At 34.8% G+C, this 22444-nt stretch overlaps 1 protein-coding gene across 1 annotated transcript in view; it reads right to left on the bottom strand.

The window, feature by feature from the left end:
- Positions 1 to 22444, bottom strand: part of LOC108976300 (rhythmically expressed gene 5 protein) — a 28490-nt gene that overhangs the window by 4057 nt on the left and 1989 nt on the right. Inside the window, exon 2 of the mRNA XM_018945306.1 lies at positions 735 to 924. Within this exon, the coding sequence (XP_018800851.1) occupies positions 735 to 924 (190 nt within the window). The remainder of the gene's footprint in view (positions 1 to 734; positions 925 to 22444) is intronic.

Here is a 22444-nt window from a genome sequence, read left to right as displayed (position 1 = left end):
CAGTTGAGCTTCCATACAGCTCCGGACTGGTGGCCAGTGCCACAAAGGTATAGACGGGAATGAACTGGCTGAGGAGCTTGCCTGCTCCGCAGCATGCACCAACATGGTGGGGCCGAAAATTTTCATTGTGGCAGGTCGCCACACCATAAAGATGCTGCTCCGCAATAATGAAACAGCGACTAGGGAGATGCATTTTCAACAACTCCTAATCATCCGAAATGTTAAGTTGGAAAAACTTAGTTCTGCGACTTGGAGTTTGAAAGAAGATCACATCGCCTCAATAGCATCTAACAGTTTATCAATTTGCTGGTGCTAGTTGAGATATTGTGACTTAGGAGTGGGCACAGTGGACCCTAGGTTGCGGTCCAGTCCTCTTTTACTTATCTAATCTAAAGCCTAAAGAAACCTTCATATAAACTTATAAAGTTGTATTTTTTACTTTTATGCAAAATTTTAGTTGAACGATGTCGATAGCAAAACATTGTATTTATTTAATTGCACAATAAAATTGATGAATAGGTAAACACAATTAGTAGTAAATGCCGTTGCGGAAGTCAATTAAGCGGCGCCTATAAATATCGACTCGCGTATAAATGTAAATACATAAATATACACACATGCATACATACACAAATACACTACCAAGCATTGCGCACCAACAACTGATTTCCAAAGTTTTATGTAAAAACATTTGTTTTTGTTTTTTGTTTATTTTATTGCACTTGTCAACTTACTAAGTTCATTGGCGGCTCGTTGATAGGGATCCAGCAGATCCAACTGTGCGTCGCTGAACGTTTGTAGTTTCTCATAGCCATAGGCGAGCAAGTCGCGCTTGCACTCGTTCACTGGCTTCGCTGTGCTGGCGGCGGTGGCTTTGCAGTGCACGCTGACCAATTGACCGAACGTCGAGTAGAGGTACGACATCTGTGGGGCGAGAGAAGTGTGAAATGTTAAGTGATTAGTGATTATTATTTTTATACATTTATATATATTATTTCTTGTATAACTGATGGTTATATTGATTAATTTACACGCTTACTGATAAGAAGGCGGATGTGGTTTGAGCGAGAAGTAAAGTGCAGTTGAAAATATATTTTATAATAAAATATGTTTTCTACGAGCTGATAAGCGCCAGAGCTGACTTGGTACGATATTTATATTAGAGTGAGATACATAAATGCCGATAAGTGTGTGACAAAAAGCTGATGAACTTAGGGGTTTGAGATACGTTAGAATTCAGTTGCTTTATTATTTTTATCATCAACCGAGGTTTGTCAGCATTGTCGCTATAAAACTACTACTAATAATAGTGTATAATTTACGACAGCTTCTTTTCAAAAGATGAGGCGAATACATTTTTTACTTATCGAACAACCCATCTTGACTTACTATAGTGAGCATAAAATATCGAAGCGCGCATAATCTTATGTTAAAATCTTTGTGGTTTCAAGTTTTTTCAGATAAAACCGATAAAAACCCATTACCGTTCAAGAACTATAACGAGTGCAATAGCGATAAATTGACCATTTCCAAGTCAATTCATTCAAACGGTACTGAAATGGATCCAAATTTGAAGCCCGGAAACTGTGACTCTGACTGTGATAGTTTTCAAACAATTTTGTTTAATCCTCTATACTTAATATCAGTTTACAATATACCATTCCTTAACGCAGAAAGCGAAAGATAGCTTAAAAATTTTGTACAGGTAGTGAAAAATTAGTTTATTTTCAATTTTTATATTGAATTTTACTGACTCAAGAACTCTTTTACTGCCATATATAACACATTTCGGAGAAGGAAATGTGGAAAATATACAATATATATCTAAATGATCAGCGTGACCGGCTGAGTTGATTGAGCGATTTTCGTCTGTCTATATATACGCGAATTAGTTCTGAAGTTTTTGAGATATCCATCTGAATTTTTTTTACAAAACTTTTTTTCCCTTCTAAAAAGCTGCTAATTTGTCCCATCGGCCGATATTGGAGCACTAGAGCATACAGCTGTAATAGAGACTGAACAATTGGAATAAAATGCTTGTATGGAAAATCTTTTCATTAGACGAGATATCTTCAATAAATTTTGCATGAAATATTATCTAAGGCATCTGTACAATCTCTAAAGAAATTGCTCAGATCGAGTCATTATGTTATTATATATACTTGCTATTCAAACTGTTTTATCAAAATCAAGTTCTTATAAGGAATTTTATTGTATTTGTAAAGGATATTATAGCTTCGCAGCAAGCGAATCTTAGCTTGACTTGTTGCGACTATATTTTATTAACATGGAAAAATGTTACTGCTCATATTACTCGATATATCAGAAGTCTATCTATCACACACTCCTAGTAAGGCAAAGAGAGCACTTTCCTTAGGCTCAGCAAAACTGCTTGTGAGATTAATATGGCTTGAAACTCTATTTATGGTAAAATTTGGCCTAAATTATGGAAAATTACTAAAAAAACTTCTTATACATATATGTATGTTTTCAACTTGATACTCTAACAACTCTATAAGCAGTATCGAATCAGCAAAACTTTGAAAGTGGTGAAACGAACAAACAACTGATATAAATAAATACAGCTCAGCAACCGGTTATACCAAATGAATGCAGCTTTACTAATAATGATAATTGTCTCATTTTGTTGCTTTCATAGGAAACTTTTTGACAATTCAAATGAATTTAAATGTAACAAGCAGAGAAGTACACCATTTCTCTGAAGACTTCTGTTCTACATATATACTATATACATACACATTTACATTTATTAAAAATGATCTAATAAGTATTATATTTCAAATTCGAAAAATATGTATCATATACTTTTACGCTTCCGCTGTCCAATATATCCAATATATCCAATATGTAAGCATTTTATAATCAAAACAATATGTTTCAATATGAGTGGATTTTCAAGACTTATTTAATATAAAAAATTTCACATTCTGGTCAGGTACACCAATTTTATATTTCTGTTTGTCACTTGTTTCAAAGTGATTGCAACCGGAAATCGATATAAAAAATAATATATTCTTCCGCACTTTTTTATTATATGCATGTATACTTATTCAATAATCTCCGAATGCAAAACACATAGAAATATATATAAAATGTTTCAGATTCTTGATGAATATGAGTGTAAAAGGTTATTTATTCCGATGACAATAGTCTGATTTTTAAGATTTCCTTTTATAAAATTCTCAGTATTTTTAGGGAAATACCTCTGAAAATTTGTATATAATATTTATAGGAATCTAGAGATGGAGATGTTTAAAAATGCATATTAACTATATAAAGGGTGCTTCATTTCGAGATTGCCTGCTGTTTTCGACTGGGTGAAACACTGGTGAATGACAAGCGTGCTATTTTGCTCCAAGTCCTGAATTAAAGCGGGATATGTTAGACTTAACATATAACCACAGCAAAGAGACTAACGGTGTAATATCACACGATCTTGGTGGCTAATCAACTGGCTCACCGAAGTATTCACTCAATAAATCCACTGATTGATGCGATGTGTGGGAAGTGACACTGTCTTGTTGTAACCAAATATCGCCGAGATCATGAACATCAATTTCAGGCATCAAACAGTCGGTTATCAGGGCACGATAACGGCCACTGGCCCACAAAGCATACAAACTGTTGCTTTTTCTGGATGAAATGACAACCTTTGAATCTCTTCAGGTTGCTCTTCGTCCCAAATGCGAGAATTTTGCTTGAGTCTTAAATTTGCCTCGAAAACGTCGGATGTTCTTGAAACTTTTCAAGAGCTTATAGAACGAGGCGATGTCGTTTGAGGAGGTCAAGCGGTTTCAATTTAAGAGATCGACGTAAAATGCGAGTTGGTGCGAACGGCGCAGAAACCACTCTCTATGCATGACGTGACAGTTTGACACGACTCGTGATCTCTAAAAAAAAGGCGATTGAAAAAAGTACCTCTACTTGGATCACCCATTAAAAATGAAGTAAATGCTTTGATAGATATTTGACCGGAGATGTACTCTATTATTGGAGGAACCAATCCAACTCTAAATACTTTAAAACAAGATTTTTGAGGAAGAAACCCATTAAGAGGCTTGTTAAGAGTTCTTTTTTAGAACTTCGGCTCCCTTGGGTTTGGAGCTCACGACCCATAACGACCCACGAACTTCTATTCAACTACCAGATAAGCATCTACTCCAGTTGCGTACTCTCGAGGCAGAAAGAAAAAATAAAAACAACAACATTGATAATAAAATAATGCTACGGTGGCTAGATTGCGCTACCGATTTGCTAACTACCAGACATTTACGTCTAAAATTAACCGACATAAATACCTGCATGTGTGTTTGTATGTACATATGTATGCACAAGCATATGTAAATAGCTGTATACAGAGTACGTGCGGCAGCTCCTGCCATAGATGCAATGTAGGAATTGCTCCATAAAATTTTCGGTTCAGTGGTTCTTTAACACATGCATATATATCTATCTACATATGTATGTATGTATATACGAGATTTGCTTCTGCGCATGTGTAAACGCTACCCTATGGCAGAAGAAGAATTTTGTGCGCATGCGCAATTATGTATTCTGCAAAGGTATCGGAGCGTGTCATTTTGTGTTAATTTCGGATTTTGAGTTTCGTAAAACGGCAGCTGGAAGATACGAGCACGCGGTAGCATTAAAGACAGGCAAACAAACAGACAGACAAGCGGCGATAAATCTTGCGCAGTTTGGGGTTTTCAAAGATTTTACGTTAGCCGCAGACGGTCGAGTATCTGTGCCGATGACACATTTCTCATCGACGTATGACGGAATTGGGGAATTTCGCACTTTGATTTAAGACTCAATTTCACTTTTTGTGCGACGAAAGGAACGCAACAAGTGCTAAGTGATCAGATTTAACATGAAAAATTATGCAAACAATATTTCGGAGAATAAGTTCTGCATACGTAAATATTGAAAGCTTTTATTTATTCAGGTGAACATAGAAATAAATTAAAAACAACAACAATCGTGTGATAGAACTGAGTAATAACTAACGGCATGTTGTCGCGAATATTCTAACTGGTTTTGAACTGGTTTTAGAGGCCATCGACTAACTTTGTTTGAACTAATTTTGTGGAAATAGAACTAAAATGTTTAAATTAGCCGTTTAACGATAGCAATTTACTATGCTTTTGATCGACACCCCGGAAATTATGCATTCTTCTTCTCGTTGGGCGGTATATAACCGGTTAGGCGATTTTGATCCGCACACTCTGCGCAATCGCGCACCTCTCCAAAATAACAAGTTAAAGACGAATCGTATTCTTCTTAGTTTTCCCTACGCTGGCGCTAATTTGAAAACTTTTTAGAGTTGGAAAGTTTTTAAAAAGTTGTTGGTGTTAAAGGGACAGAAAATATTCACCAAATATTTTGATAATTTTTAACTAGTTGATAGTTCTTGGGCGGATATAAAACCGGGTCGTTGCTGTTGCTGATTCTAGGCTTCTATGCCTTAGATTTGTTAGATTTGATACTAAATCTCTGTTATCTCGATACGAAGCAGCAATTGAATTAAAAAGAGTTCTCTCTCCAGTTTCAGAGTTGATATTGTTTTCGGTGCTTCTGCTGGTTTTTACAACTTTTATATAGTGAAAAGGCAAGCCAAAGGGCAAACGTACTGATTGTTTGTCTTATGACTGGATACATTTTATCCGAAGCTGTGCGATTCTGCGCCGTTCGCCGTATGGAACGACTTGACGCATTTTACGACGAGATCTTAAGCGTACTCCGTCTGCAAGATTTGAGGCCGCTCGACTTTTCCAAGCGACATCGCTTCGTTCTATGCGCTTATGGAAAGATCCAAGAATATCCGACGAATTCGAGCCTAATTTTGCAAACTTTCGCATTTGGGAAGAAGAGAGTCAAGAGATTCAAGAGCTGCCATTACATCCAGATAAAACAACGGTTACGTGTGTTTTGTGGGCCGGTGAAATCATCGGCACTTTGGTGAGCAGACAATTTCGAGTTTTGCTCAGGTCGATTGGCCACCAAAATCGTGTGATTTCACACCGTTAGACTACTTCCTGTAGGTTTATGTAAAGTCTAAAGTATATGACGTCTTCGTTCAGGCCTTGGAGCCAGTTACCAGTCGAAATGCTCGAACAAGTCATCGAAAATTGGACTCAACGCATGGACCATTTGAGACATAGTCGCGGCCAAACATTTGAAAGAAATAATCTTCTTCTTTCGAATGATAATAAACATTTCCCACTAAATTTGAAAGTTTTGTGTTTTTTCTTAAAAAAAAAAAAAACAAAAGTAGGGAACCTCGAAATGTATCACTCTTTATAACAGCACTATCCAAAAATTAATTGATTACAATTCGCCAACCTTCAAACTGAATTTTCTCTATGGCAGACGGACCTTACAGGAACATAGGCATTTATTTGTAATTTTAGTTGAATAGAAAAATGGATTTCAGAAAAATTTGTGCTTGAAATTTTTTAATAATAAAACTTATCTATAAGTATGTATTTCATAATATATAAAAATACACCTTTATTTATATAAAAAAATTTTTTGTGTAGTAGTATCCAATCCGCACAAAAAATGTTGTCTCCCTGCAAATGTAAATATTGAACATTTTACAATTTTCTGTTGACAGCATATTAATGAGAGAGTGTTTCTGTGTACGTCACGGCGTATAAGTGACCATTAAGTGACGAAAAAATAAATGTGAAAAAGTTGCCAAATACTATACATACTGAAGTGTATGCAAATATGTGAATGAGGGAGTACATGCCAACAGCAAAAACACTGCACCTTTAAGCATATAAATATATATATACATACATATGTAAGATTGCTTGCCAGCGAAGTTTAGAGGGTTCGCAAACGTGGGTGACTGCTTTGTTCGCAAGTACTCGTATTGACAGTTATTTAAACCCGTACGTGATTGTCATGTACATTAACTATCGCTGGCAGAAAACTAAGCCAAAACTATTGGATTGGAGAGGTGTCGCTATTTTTATTGCGCAACGGTGTGAAGGAATGCTTTCAGACGTACAAATAACATTTACAGGGTGCTCATCTGGCTCGAAACCGGTTTTAGACCCCTAGTCTCTTAGGCGAAGTTGTTTAGAATGATCAGTAGATGTTTATTGTTAAAAAAAAAACATTGTAAAAAATCGACTCGCTCTATTGAGTATGTTTTATTATGTTATTCAAAATCTAAAAAATATTTATTTTTTTTTTGAAAATTTTCACATAAAGTGAGAGTCAAACTAGTTTAAATAATTAAGTACAGTAAAAATTATTTGTGTTTTTTATTTTCGTTTAAGATCGATAGACCATAATACATATTCTCAGTCCTCTAGGTAATGCTATGCCACAAATGTGAGCTTATACGGCCTTTGAGCTACTCTGGTTTCCAAAACATTGTAAGGTTTCAAATCAATTTTTGTCATTTTCTGTTGCGTCATTCATCGCTAAGTGGCGCTGGTGGATGTCGAAATTTTAAAAATTTATTTTCGGATACATTTAGATACATATTTAGTTCTCATTTTAGGGATATTTTTACAAAAATTCAATTACTTCGGTTTCAGTTCGATTGGAGTCCTCTGGGGTACATCTAGGGAACAACAGATTTCATCATTGGTCGGTCTGAGTAATTTTAACTAGCATTTGCAAAATTTTAATTGAAAGTTTATATGCTAAGCGTAAAGTATTTCTAATCTGTGATCATATTAACTGGATGTATGTATGTATAAATTATGAATTAAAAACATTAATATATTAGTTTTTAACTTCTTAGCATTGTGTTTGGTAAAATTTAATACAATTCCATAAGTTGCGTGCAAAAAATCGTCCACCATATAACCCTTCATTTATATTTTTTTCAAATTTCTTTTCCCTAAAGTTTAATTGTTCATTCATTGCTACTCCTCTAATTGCTATCATCTACATTAAAAAACACAATTGTGTTTTATATCTAAAATATTTATGGAATATGAAAGAATTTATTATAGCAAAAGCCCGAATAACCTTACAGTGGTCGAAATCCATATACATAATGTATGTACTTCATATGTAGATGCTTTAAAGCTCAGGCACCTTACCAAGCCTCCAGAAAACGTTTCTCCAGTGTAAATCTACTAAAATTGTCGGAAAATAGAACTGAATGCGAACACTAAACTCCTTTCGAACAACTCATAGATCTTATCTTACCGGTAGTTACCTTATAGATGGTTATTTTTATAGGTAATGTAACATCAATTTTGTGTTTTAGTCAAGATCTTTCTTGAAGTGAAATTTTATTACTTTCGAAATCTGAAAAAATTCATGCGAGGTGTACATAATTAATGGGAATTTTAAAATAAAAATTTCCCAGATTCAAAATGTCCAATTGTCAATTGACCCTTAAGTGCGATAAAGTTTTTATTTGTTTTCATTGCTTACTTTGTCTGTGGCATCCGATAAGGTTAGACGTGTTTTTATGAGTTTGACGATTTTCGTTTGTTAAAAGAAATGGATCAAGGGATTTTTTCCGGAATTCTTGACTAAAAACAATACTGGAACGATGCCTCAACCTCCATTTTCACTATAAATGGCTTCTTGTAATTTCTCGGTCATATTTCTAAAAGCAAAGAGAACCTCAAAAGACGGTAAAAGCGTATCGCTGAAAGAGTTAAATGTTATTCCAAAGATCGAGTTTGAAAAGTATTTCGACGAGTAAAAAAAGTGCTGGCATAAGTGCATAATATCGAATGGGAACTATTTTGAAGGCGACAACATTAATGTAGACAAATGAATAAAAAATTTTTATTAAAAAATCGAAAATTACCGTTACTTTTTCAAGACAGCAGTGAACGAGTACTTATATATGTATGTACACATTTCTTTAGCTATTCACTTAACGGAAAACATATGTATATTTATCGTATTTCAGTCCGAGGACCTCACTCGAAGCCATAACTTACAGGCTTGTTTTACTTAAATAAATTATCATTAAAAAATGCTTATTTAAATTTAAAGCAGACTATAAATTGATTTAATAAATTTAATAAAAATTATTGAAATTTGCGATTTTATATCCGCTTTTACCGACAACCGCTCATTACCTACTACATACATACATATACATGTATACAAATGCACATATGTTTATATTGTATAATGAAGTTGGCATCACTTGCTTAATGATCATAATGAAGGTGTGAATTATTTATGCATATAAACGCTTTTAATATTTCTTAAATACTTTGTACATATGTATTTGTATGCATGTATGTATTCGTGTACAGCTCTGCATTAACATCGTGTGGTAACGGTGCAATAAATTTATGCAAATGGTGAGAAAAATGATCTTATAATAGCCAGTGGTTCAGCAGTGCGCTGTGTAGCGGTAAAATGCGGTCGGTCAGTAACCCCATTAACAAACCGACAACACTGACCACGAGCAATAAAACGACTAAATAGCAACAAAAGACCGTAAACAAATAAACAATATAGTTGAGTAAAAGAAAAACGAAAGACGGCACTTTTACCGCGGCAACACATTATTAAGTGAGCTCGCGTAGGATTTTCGTTTGTAATTAATTACTTAAGTTATTTTAATGAATTTAAGAGAAAAACCAAAAATAAAATGAAGTGGAAAATAAATTAATGAGCAATTTTTATGTAAACTATTGTTGTATTTTAGGCATTTGAGCGTCAATATTTACGTACATATATGTATATAGCCGAAATTCCGCTTCAAAGTCGGTGTTCAAAAGTTTGTTAACCATGTTCAACGTGCCAGCGATTACTCGGCGTAAAAAGTTAAGCGATCGACAGTACCGTCGGCTGCTTTTGAAAGTGTTAATGGTCATCGTAGGGAAAAAATATCTTGTTGTATTTAAGCTATCACGGTTCAGCCTACTGAATTTATATTGGAAAAAAAAGCGTTATAATGAATTTAACTAATCGTAGCTCATACTATACATTGTTGGAGAAGGCTATTGCGTTACACGAAATTAACGCTTTGGTTTATTTGGGATTTTATTAAACGGTATTGCTTTTTAAAAGATATTTATACCCTGAGCAGGTTATATTAAGTTTACCGCGATGCTTGTAACTCATTACGAGCCGTCGAAGATCCCAAAAAAATTAATATGTATGTATATATGTCTGCCTGTCCTATGTACCTACAGCTTTTGAGATTTCTATGCCAAGATATCTTCGTGAAATTTCGTACGGAATATTCTACGATATAAACAGCAATCACCGAAAATATTTTCAAAATCGTATCATTATATGTAGTATGTCAACAAACTAAAGGAAGGTACGACGTCGGGAAGATGTAATCACAACAAACCGCTGAACGATTTTTTGTTCGACTTACACTCAGGCATTCTAAGAGCACTCATCAGCAACTAGGTATAAGGGAACTGTGGAATGGCTGCAAATGAAACCATTGGTTTTCGAAAAAGGCAAAAGCACAGCTGGTATGATGTAGAGTGCCTTGTCGCAGTGGAGAGAAAACATACTGCCTACCTCGCAAAGTTACAAATACGTCTCGTAGATACAGAGAGTTGAAAAGGGAAGCGAGACACGTTTGTAGACAAAAAAAGAGTGAAACTGAAATGCATAGCAAGCTGGCCGACAGCTGTAATGCTCGAAGTATCTACGAAAAGATCGAAAAGATCCGACGACTAATAGAAGTCTTTAATATCGGAGAGGTGATTTAGTGACTGATGTCCAGAGTATACTGAAGTTATGGAGGGAACACTTCTCCAACCAGCTGAATGGCAGTGAAAGCATAACACCAGGAGATGGCGAACCCGATTCGCCAATTGATGCCGACGGAGCGGATGTTCTATTGTCCGATCATGAAGAAGTTGGAATAGCAGTTGCCCGTTTGAAGAACTACAAAGCGGCGAGGGCCGACGGATAGTCGACCGAACTATTCAAACACGGCGGCGAAAAACTGATAAGGCGCTTGCATCAATAAGCCTCTTCAACAGGATTCTGTCGAGCGTACTGTGTGAAAGATGAAAGCCCACCCTCACAAAACTGATTGGATCTTATCAGTGTGACTTCAGGCCCGGAAGGACTGAGTAGGCAATTGAGAAATAAAGCCCTCTACAAGTCACACATTATCCCAGTCGTGCTATATGATACAGAGGATGATGTGATGAGTCGACGTTACGAGATTTCGAGAGACATTGACATATTTCAGCGAATTATGTTTTGTATCCTGCATTGAGTTAAAATTGTTTTAATATTGTAATGTGCACCTCCATAAGATCTTCATAAGACTGCGTTTTCAAATGCAGAAATATATACTGTATACAAAGTAGATATGCAAATCACACAATAACTGTTTATAATTTAAGTTGAAGCCCATTAAAATGCTGTGAATTTTTCTTTATACATCATCTAACTAATTATGCATAGCTAAAACGCTTATCCAAATTGATGCGCTCAAACTGACAGTTCTCCTGCCAAAACCAATTATTGTAGTGCTACATCTGCAGCAAAATTAATTATACGCCAATTTGTTACACACGAATAATTTTCTAATTTCAATTTCAAGCGCTTTTTTTCACCCAACACGTTTAAATCTTCAAGTAAAAAAAATTAAATTAAATGAAAAATTCTAAAAAAAAATCTAAAAATAATAAAAATATAAATAGAATTACTGCGCAGTCGCAGAGGCATGCATGGTGAGCTGTATTAAGTGAATTTGCGAATGGTGAGCAGAAAGAAAAATATAATTATTAAAGAAAACAAAGAAAAAATCATAGAAAACGTTCTGTCATCATTTCAGAACTTTTTGATTTTTTCTTTACCGGCATGTTCTACACACTATAATAAATTTTAATAGTTAGTGTATCGAATCCGAATGGCATGCTAATTATGCATAGCTAAGCCGAGTATATACATATACATATACATTCGTTTATTTATATAGGGAGACTTGACAGCCAGGGAATAAAAGCGGCAGGTTTCAAAATACCATATGAAGCAATAAATGTTGACTTCAAGCTGACTCAAGCTGGAATTGCGTGTAAAAAGCAATAAGTAGCAAACTAAAAGACTGTTCTCGATTATTATTGGCACAAAGAAGAGCGGAACACCAACATACATAGACATTTTTATAATCATTTTTTGTGCTAATCCCTTACCATCCACTGATTATTCCAGGAAAACGATTCACGAACATACAAACATACAAACATATATACAAACATACATATACGCATACACATAAATATATATATGTATGTATGTTTGAAAATGTATTGACACTGCGATAATCAAGAACCTGGCGTGTACGCAACTTTAATCGCCATCAGTTCTTTTATGACCACTTGCCTTTGCTGCTTGACCAACTTTATGACTTTTTCCAATAATTTTCAATTAAGAATCAAAGAGAATTTACAATTCGTTTCTTTTTGTTTTGGTTTTTAATTCGCATTCAAGCTGAAAGCGTTTTTAAAAATATTTTCAGAAGGCAGAGAAAACAATAATTAACAATTGCAAAAGATGACCAGCGTTTCTTTGGACTAATGACGACATTGTTCCATATAAAAATACCAAAGTGTTTTAATTGCGTAATTTTTTGTTTTTTATTTTTTATTTTTTATTTTGATATTTTAAATTTAGCATTTTAACAGACTGATTTGTGACTCCCTGCTGAACTTCACAATTCACAATTTTTTTTTGTCTTGGCTCCACAATAAACGGATATAAATGAATTTGTTAAGAAAACTTTGTGCTTTTTTTTGTAAAGATTTCTTTTCCAGGATTCAAAAATCTCACATACATACATACATATTTGTATATATAGATATTTGTAAGTGTATACATAGATAAGTAGAAATAATTGAGGCTTTGCACTACGACCTATGGTCTATAGTACCTTCTCCTATATCACATATCTCTAAGCCGCGAGGTGATGTATTCTTTGTCCAAGTAGATGGAACCTAGAGCTGTGAGCCTGCTTCTGCAAATTACTGGGCAATCGATAATCAGGTGTTTAGGAGTTTCCTGTTCCATGTTGCAAAACCGGCAGTCAGTTTGCGCAAAAGACTATGCCCATGTTGGACAAGTACTTTCTAAGCCTGCAGTGCCCTGTATAGAGCGCAATAAGTAGAGGAAATTTGTCTAGGAGGTGGTTGATAATATTTTTAAACCTTGTAAGGTTGTACCCTCCCAATAGTAGCTTGGAGTGGCGCCTTTCTGCTGTTTGTTGCTAGTGGAGGCCCCACTGCAGTGCACGGTTCTGGCACCATCATCTTGAACTTCGCCACAGAGCGGAATAATTCGTCGGCCAGTTCATTGCCGGATACCCCTTTATGCCCCGGCACTCAGAGCAGGTGTGCACAATTGCAATATGAGTTTGCCGTTCAGCCTACCTATGCACTCCACAACTAAAAGTGGTTCGGTCTAATAAGGTGATATTGTTTTTAGTATCGCTTCACTACCGCTAAGTATAGCATAGAGACTTATAATAAAGATTTCACTAGTAAGTCAAGCATTGAATCACTACACTCCACCTTACTGCCGAGAGTAACTCTAAACTTTAACCTCTTCGTAACACCGTCCCTTGAAAGAAGAGACAGTGTTAGTCTTCCCCTAAGGCGCTCATTTCTTAAGACGACATGATCTTCTTTTTGCTTCGATAGTTGAAGCTCTACCGATGACTGCCTTAGATGCCCAAGTAATCGCTCCATAATTGACAACAGGCCTTACGATCTCAGGATCTACCGGCTGGGCGTCTGCATATTATGAGTACCTTGGTGCCTATGGACAGTGGTAGTTCTATTCCACCGTAAGGTTGAGTCTAATGTGAGACCTAGAAATTTGACCTTTTTAGATAACTCCAGCTCCCTGCCATCGAGTGTTAGGGTCCTCAAGCCAAGAAGAGATCTTCGCTTTGTAAAATTTTTGTATTTGTATGCACATACATACATATATTGACTGAAAATTAAAAGCAATAAGTGAAATGAGATCAGCTAAACAGAGTTTTAGACTGTGCATAAAATTTGGTAATTCACTAAATTAAAGGGCCGTTTGAAACTCCTTGCCAATCAGATAAACGTTGTCAGTTTTTCCGAAATTTAATTATAAATGGTGTATTCGAAATATTTGAAATTCTAATTAGGTGCGAGGTTTTTCCAGACAGTGGTAATTACATTAATTTTAGGACTCCAAAAATGTCTTGAGGCTTAATGATCTTCCACTTAACAAGTTCGTTAAGATCGATCTCTAAGATCGGTTACGTGGGTATCGCTCATCTACTGCTATTATCTGCAGATTTTGCAACATAAAAAGATAAGGGTCTTCGATGATAAGTGTTTGTCGTGAGCAAGTCTTTTTGGTTGATAGAAATTATTCAAAGAAGGTCGAGAACGTGTTGTCGACAAACCACGTTCAGGATGGTCATCTACATCAACTGATGATTAACACATCAATAAAATAAAGGAATTGGTGCTTGAGAATCAAGGACTAACAGTCAGAGATCTTATTGGCGTCAGTGGAATATCGAAAGGACCAGTGAAAACTATTTTGAAAGATCATTTGGGCCTAAGAAAAGTGAAAGAACGATTACTTCCAAAATCACAAAAATTTTCGGAAAAACATTCGTCTCGTTAACGTCAGTGAAGCAATGCTTTCCGACCACCAGGATGTCATGAAACGTATTATTAATTGCGATGAGTCTTGGATCTATACTTACGACCCTTAAACAGACCATCAATCGGCCGAATATTGTGGCAAAGGTGAGCCGAAGCCGAAAAACCACTTCAAAGCAAGTCAAAAATCAAGTTTTTGTTGACAGATTGCTTTGATTGTGGTGCACTCTGAGTTCTTTCCAACCGTCCAATCTAAATCTTATCTAAAGAATTTTCGATCGTTTCACCCTTTATCTAAAATAGATTTGTGTTATCATCTAGTTATATTTTTGCAGGAGTAAATTTTAGCAATGCATGCTTATAGGAAAAAGGTGCTAAACTTGGCTTAACGATATAAATGTGTTAATTTACTAAACGGTAATTTAACAGTTATGCAAATTGTTAGGCGTATAACCACTCCTACTGCTATACATATGGTATACAAAAATTTACAGTTATGTTGGCAGTCAACTGAAACTCGAGTGTACCTTGGGTGAGAAGCGACTCAAATCAAAATTAGGCGCGTGTGTGCATCACAGAGTGAGACATCATTCACACTTATGTTCATACATATGTTTTTCTAGTAAATTGTCCGCTAAATAAATTGACGCAAGTTGTCGAGTATGCCCGGCAGTTAATAGAAACTCTCGAAAGTCAATGCAAATTTGAAGCGTTTTAAGGCGTAAAACTACAAATAACACAGTTAAACTATACCATATATTTATTATACATATATATACATATGTCCAGCTATATCTATTTGCTTATATCACATCTATGTAAAAATCCACCAACAGACATACATATCTCACTCGGCAATCTGTCAAATTATCTTGCGGTTTGTCGTTTTTAAAACTTTAATTGTTTTTATGTAATATACAAACATATATATACATATAGGAATGTATTTATATAATGTGCATACGTATGTATGTATGTAGATCCAGCTAAATAAATTATGATATCCAGCAGGTGCGTCATGTGTGATATAATAATCAACGCTTTTATTGAAACTTGAAGGCCGCACGAGTCATGTCGATGAATTCACTTGCCATTAAACTAGGCGTTATATGACAAGTGAAATGACAAAATACATATACATATGTATATGTCAAAGAGTACATAATTCGTATTTACTTTCTGATTAAGCGTAAATTAAAAACATCTGTTATTGATTTCACTGGAAATAATAATAAAACTCGGCCCCTAGAAATGGAACTCCAAATCCGCCTTTAATCGAGCGTAAACTTTTTGAATTCACTCTTTACTTGATAAGTTTTCGACTTTGGTAATAATAGGTCTTTAACTTTAACACTACTTTCCTTTTATTTTGATCTCCCACACTCTTCCCAAGGCTAGGATCCCCCTTTTTTGAATGACTAAAGGTAGACTTATGAGGAAGATATAATACCAATAAAAGAAATAATATTCGAAGTAAGAGGATTCTAATATTTCTTTTAAGAACCAAGCATAAATGAATGTTTCCTTAATTTAGAGAAGTAAAGTAAAGTTATAAAATCGAAAGAAAAATAATCATATTTACAACTGAAATTGTCTACGCCTTGCTCTCCTTACATCAACTTGAGAATTAGGTAATCTTTATAATACATTGGCATACTGTTTCCAGTTCGTAAAATAAAGTAACATTTCAATTGATTTACTATTAGAACAAAAACCGATTGCCAAGTAATTGTGAGCTCTATGGAGCTTTCTTAAGACTGTTTATCAGTGTCTAGTTAACAACTTAACCAAGGCTCGTTTTTTCGACAAAGAACTGTTTTTAAGCGGAACTTAACTGACAGATGGCTGCTAACTAGATATTGAGAAAATGACCCTTAGAGGGTTATCGATTACCGAGAAGACTTAAAAGTTATATAAAAGAAGTATCCTATATTTTCCAGATGACTTCAATTTAATTAAGTGCATTTCAAGCAAACAGTTAGACATAAGTTTAACCACTGGTCAAATTTGAGATTTAAGAAAACGCAAATGTTTTTAAAGAGCGGGGAAAATGTTGACAAACAAAGGAAATACCACTTGGTTTATAAGTTCTACAGACAAGTTTAGCTGAAATCAGCATATTTCACGAAAAAGTTTAACCAGAACCAGTTGAGAAAACGTAAATGTTTATAAATGGAGTAAGTTCTCCTTGAAGCATAAGTGAGCTAAGCTAAAATCAATCCATCAACAAGTTCAGTATATTAAGTACAAAAACAGTTAACCTGCAGTTTAATTGACGTGCTAAATTTTAGAGGTGGGAAAACGTAAATGTTTTTGTTGTGTTAAATGTTAAAAAAGGAGGAAATCCTACTTGGATCATAAGTTTTAGTTCAATTTAATTAAATGCATTTTATGAAAAAAAGCTAACCAGAAGTTTAACTGCCAGTTAAGTTAAGGAAACGTAAATATTTTTAAAGAAGAGTCTGTTTTAAGTTTTGCACACAAATTCAGGTTTAATTTAATCGCGACAAATGTTAACCAGAAGTTTAACTGGCGGTTAAATTCAAAAGGTGAGAAAACGTTGATAAATGGAACAAATCATACTTGGAGCATAAGTTTTCCTGACATGCTGGTTAAGTTGAGAAAACAAAATTATTTTAACGCGCGGTAAAATGTTGGGGAAAAGAGGAAATTCAGCAGGTAGTACTCAAACTATTTTTCTTTACAAAATATAAAATTGTCAGTAAAAATTTTAACAGACTTGAGAATGGAATTTAAATATTGTTATCAAAAGAGGTTAAGTGAATACTTATGTACATATATACCGAATATGATGAAGCTTTAAGACCATTTCCTTGAAAGACCTTCGCGATGTAGTCAAAAATTATAAACCGATTCACAAAGTGGCATGACTGAATGGATAAAAAAAAACCGAACTATATTTTTGTTATTATAATTTCAGAGACAGATTTTGAATAGTTTTTTTTTTAACAAATCAGTAAATAAATAAAAGAGACTAGTGAATTATTTATAGCAATAAACTTGAATTGGCGGCGCATCACTACATTCTACTGACCTTTCGCTTTTTTTTTTTGTGAGCAAAAACCACACTACGCTATACCAGTTATTATGAGTGCGCGTTCCTGCTGATTTCTAATGCCATTTGTATTTAATTTGAAGACATCAAATTTTCGCTATGAAAAATAAAGAGTCGACAGTTCACGAATTCGCGTGTGCCACCGCTAATGGACCGGCTAAGCCGGTATCAATGCATACATAATATATAAATACATAGCTAGCATAAATGTCTTCAATTATTTTTTGCACATTTTAATTTATTTGTTTTATTTATCTCCCATTAAATTATTTTAACTGTTGATTTTTACCTTTTTTATATTTTTTTATCTGCTTGGTTGCATTGGCATTCACTGCTGTTTTACAGTTAGCGTGAAAACGCTAGCTTTATTATTGCTATTGTTATTAGAAAATCATTACTGTGGATATTTTTTTTTAGAAATTTGGCAGACCCATGCTAATGCTTGACTTTTACAACTTTAGTCTGTGGTTCGAAACCCAGTAAGTCCATAAAACTCGTTTAAGTTATTTATTTGATTTTATTTTTTAACAATTTTTTTTATGAAAAAAAATAATAAAAAATCACGGACTTTATTTTACGCAGTTTTAAGACATAAAAATAAACTTTCGCCCCAATTTCGACATAAACTCGGCCTAAAAACTGCCATGAAGGCAAGCGCCATATTATTATTAAGAGTATTGTTCGTTTAATAACAGATAACAGTGTATATAATTGTACATACATATATTTAATTGCACTTACATTTACATATACATACATATATTTGTGTGTATAAAATTTCCAACGTCAAGTTCAATGCAAACGTGCAGCCGTGTGGAACCATTGCCCGTTAGACAGGTGGCACGATGAAAATTATATCTTTGGACAGAAATGCAAACATTTATACATCGCATGTGTGTATAACTTATAACGGCAAAGGCGGCGTTATAACTGTTTTTGTGGGAGATCAAAGTTTCCTATAGATATTTAAAAGTATATTTTAGGAGTACTAGACTTTTTAGGGTGTTATTTTTCAGAGATATTAAAATTTTATTAAAAAAAAAAAACAAGAAAAAAATACTAAAATAGCCAACATTCAGTCATTCGAAAAACGGTATGGTTTTAAGTATTTGAATAAAATTTGGAGTAACTATGCTTTAAGAGGATCGTTTCAACGACATTCGGGTCTAAGTAACCAGAACGGGGACTTGTATGGGTGCCGGGCCAGAGGAGAATCGAAGGTAACTGCAAAGCTGATGAGCTGGCAAGGAAAGGCACCCTACAGTCGCTATCGGTAGGATGGGAACGGGTCAGTGCTCCTGCGTCCTCCTGTGTTCTACTGCTGGACGGCTGGGCCTCGCGACTGCTTGGTCTACGCTGGGCCAGCACGGGTACCTGCGCGGTCGCAAAAGCCTTTTGGCCCAATATAGATCGCAGGAGATCTAATGATCTCTTTGCCCTCAGTAAAGCCAGCCTCTCKTTAGTGACGGGGCTCTTGACGGGACACTGCCCTATTGGCATACTTGCTGTAAGACTGGGAATTATACCGGACGTCGCATGTAGAAGCTGCTTGGAAGAGGATGCGATAGAAACTAGACAGTGAAGTTTCTGTGTTTTTTCTTAAAAAAAAAAATAGGTAACCGCGAAATGGATCATCTTTTATAATTGCAGGCAGTATTAACGTTGTGTTTTCTTTAAACTAAAGGGTGTTATCGTCTTGTCTATCCTTGACCGATAAATTTTTTATTATCCTTCAACAATCAGCGAGATAAGGGGAACGAATCAGATTTTTTATCCAGACAAGAACAGACGAACCGGACAAAGTTCCACAAAATCATTAGTGGAATGTTATTTGCATATTAGTTTTTTCGAAAAAAAGATGAAATTAGTAAATATTTGTTGGCTAGGAAGGGGGTAGCATAACGCCACACATTAACATATTTCAAAAATTTCCATCGGAATAGTGGAATGTTATTTGCATATGTGTTTTTTCGAAAAAAAAAACTGAAATTAGTGAATATTTGTTGGCTAGGAAGGGGGTAGCATAACCCCACACATTAACATATTTCAAAAATTTCCATCGGAATTGCATCTACTTATAAATATGCATACTGACACATACACACGAAGCAAAGTGCATGCCTATCTAACACTTATGTCCGTAAACATACATACACACCTATGGATATATGTATGTATGTAATCCCACAATGAAAAGCTGTTATTACAGGTTGCTATGAATCGAGTCGATGGCAATGACAATGTTGACGCTACCTTGGCATTGGCGCTTTGTGTAACGCAGTGTTAGAAACGCCGTTGCTGTGTATTTGTTTATTTGTATTTAGTGCATATGTAGGAGTGTATGTATATTTATAGCATTTGTTGCCATTGCATTCTTCTCAAGTAATTTAGGTCTATTTAGCACAAAAAAGCGATAAGTCGATTCGAGTTCAATGATAAAATCAGCAACATCACAACAAAAGCAACAACAAGCATACGTCAAATCCAGTCTGACGACTCTATTCGGCGGCAATTCAAATGCACAAGCAACATTTAACTCAAAAACCACTTAAATTCAAATCGTTTGCGGTACAAACTGTATGCCATGCCATGAGTGATATCATTATTTTGAATGCATAAGGCTGAAGACGCATACCGATTACATACATATGTATGTATGTGTTGACAACGCTTAACGGTTCAACATGTTGTCTGCTGTTGCTTAAACCTTTTCGTTCCGCTTTATTTAGCATAATTAAAGTGGTGAATAGCGCCGTATGCGAGATGCAAACATATTCAAAATGCGACAGTCAAATTAACTGCTATTCGTTACGAGCGCTTTGCACTCGTGCATAATCGGAATACACATAAAAATATGTACTAGTTGTTATTTTATTGTTGTAACTGGTTCAATATTTGCATTTGAATGGCTTATTGATGAGCAGCACCGTACAAATCGGCAATGCGAAGGCGCATATGAAACGATTTACATATATAAATATTGTATATATACTAATGTATATACACATGTTTATGTAAATCGCGTCTGTGTAGCACCAGTTATAACACCAGTTTTTTGTCTAATTTGCATTTTTCATGCAATTTTTCGTTAAGAAAATATACAAAAACAACACAGGAGCAGTAGCTTTAATCTCTTCGTCGTACGATTACTTGCTCTATATGTTTAAGAATGCGTCGCACAGTTAAGACAGTTTAGGGCGCAAGCTGTGCAAGGCTCTTCGTACGCCGGGTACGCGTAGTAAACTGCGTTTTTTTGGATCAAACGTGATGCTTGAAGACGTCTTCGGTGCTGCCCTCTTGACCTTATGCCTTTTTAATTCTATTAATATGTGTCGAGATCTATGAATTATTAATCAATTGATAGAAGATGCAGCATTAATGTATGCAAATTTAGGGTCAACACTCGCCTACGTTTGTTGCCTCTTAAATTAGTTAAAGTTATTGATGAAGAATGCAAATATATACCATAAAGAAGTTTCAGTTCAAGTGCAACGACATTGGTTATTAGTTAAATGCATATTGTAGTTATTCATTAAATTATTACTTAAATTAATCAAGTGGTTTCTCGCGCTTGTCATGTGATCTAATTAACACTACATAACGAATGGTGGTTATTAGATGCAGCCTTTACAAGCTTTAGAGCTTTGAATGCGAGTCTATTTTATGTGAGACCTTTAATTGGTGGCTTAATATGGCTCGCCGAGGGTCTTCTGCTATGAAACAAAGAGGTTTTGCTATTTTAAAATTTGCTGCAGTCGTTATATGCACCCATAATCAGATTAAATGACTGTTAATAAGAAGTGTGGACCTCGAAATTATTTATACATATGTGTTATTTATTGCTCTACATATTTGACCCCAAAATAGAGCGGCCAAATTGAAACTAAACTGAAATTGAATTTGAAATTATAATTAAATTGGAATTGGAATTAAAATTTTTTACAATTTTTTTATTTTTTGAGGTTATACAATTTTCGTAAATTGTTTTCTCTGGTAGATGAATGACTAACTAATTCAAGGATTGCAGACTCGTTCCATATGTTTTCTGTTTATCGCTTTTCTGTTCTCAAAATTGAAGAATTTCTTCGATAGCAGCAAAGTATAGTCAACTGAGCTACGTGATTGAAACAAACTTTAGGGATCTTGTGATCTACATTCTAGATAACCTCAAATTTGACCGATGGAGAACTTAAATGTATTTCATATTACCGCCCTAAAATTTCAGAACAAGTTGAAACACCGAAATTTTTGAAAAACATACACTTTGAAACAAATTTAAATATATGTCCGCTCAGATCGACACTTTAAGAAATTGCATATTTGCAACATAGTATAACAATAATGCCACCGCCGTTTGGAGTAAACAAATTGATAACAGAGCTATTTAAGCACAACAGCTAGCTTATAAAGTATCAACAAACAACTGCAGAGCCAACATCTACGTGGACAGCCAACCTGCAATCAAGGCTTTAACTTCGTTTCGTACAGGCAATAAGATAGTGGGCGATATTGCCATGAGTGGTGTACGGCTGACACCTGAAGACGTGGTCAACATTGGGAAACCCATGCATGGCGAGCTAGATAGAAGCATGGTAAGGAAAACCAAAATGCAATCCGCAGAGTCTATTGTAATGCTTGGCTCTGTGTATATTATATATGTTTTTTAATTTAAAAAAAGAAACTTGAACTATATTGAAAAAAATATTTATTTTTTTATGTTAATAGTTGTTCAAGATATTATTTTTTAAATTTTTATTAAACATTTAAATTTGTTTTG

The sequence above is a fragment of the Bactrocera latifrons genome, unplaced genomic scaffold, assembly GCF_001853355.1.
Source record: "Bactrocera latifrons isolate USDA-ARS-PBARC rearing strain unplaced genomic scaffold, ASM185335v1 scaffold_740, whole genome shotgun sequence".
NCBI lineage: Eukaryota > Metazoa > Arthropoda > Insecta > Diptera > Tephritidae > Bactrocera > Bactrocera latifrons.
Note: the sequence above shows the minus strand (reverse complement) of the source record. Positions and strands in the feature narration are given on the sequence as shown.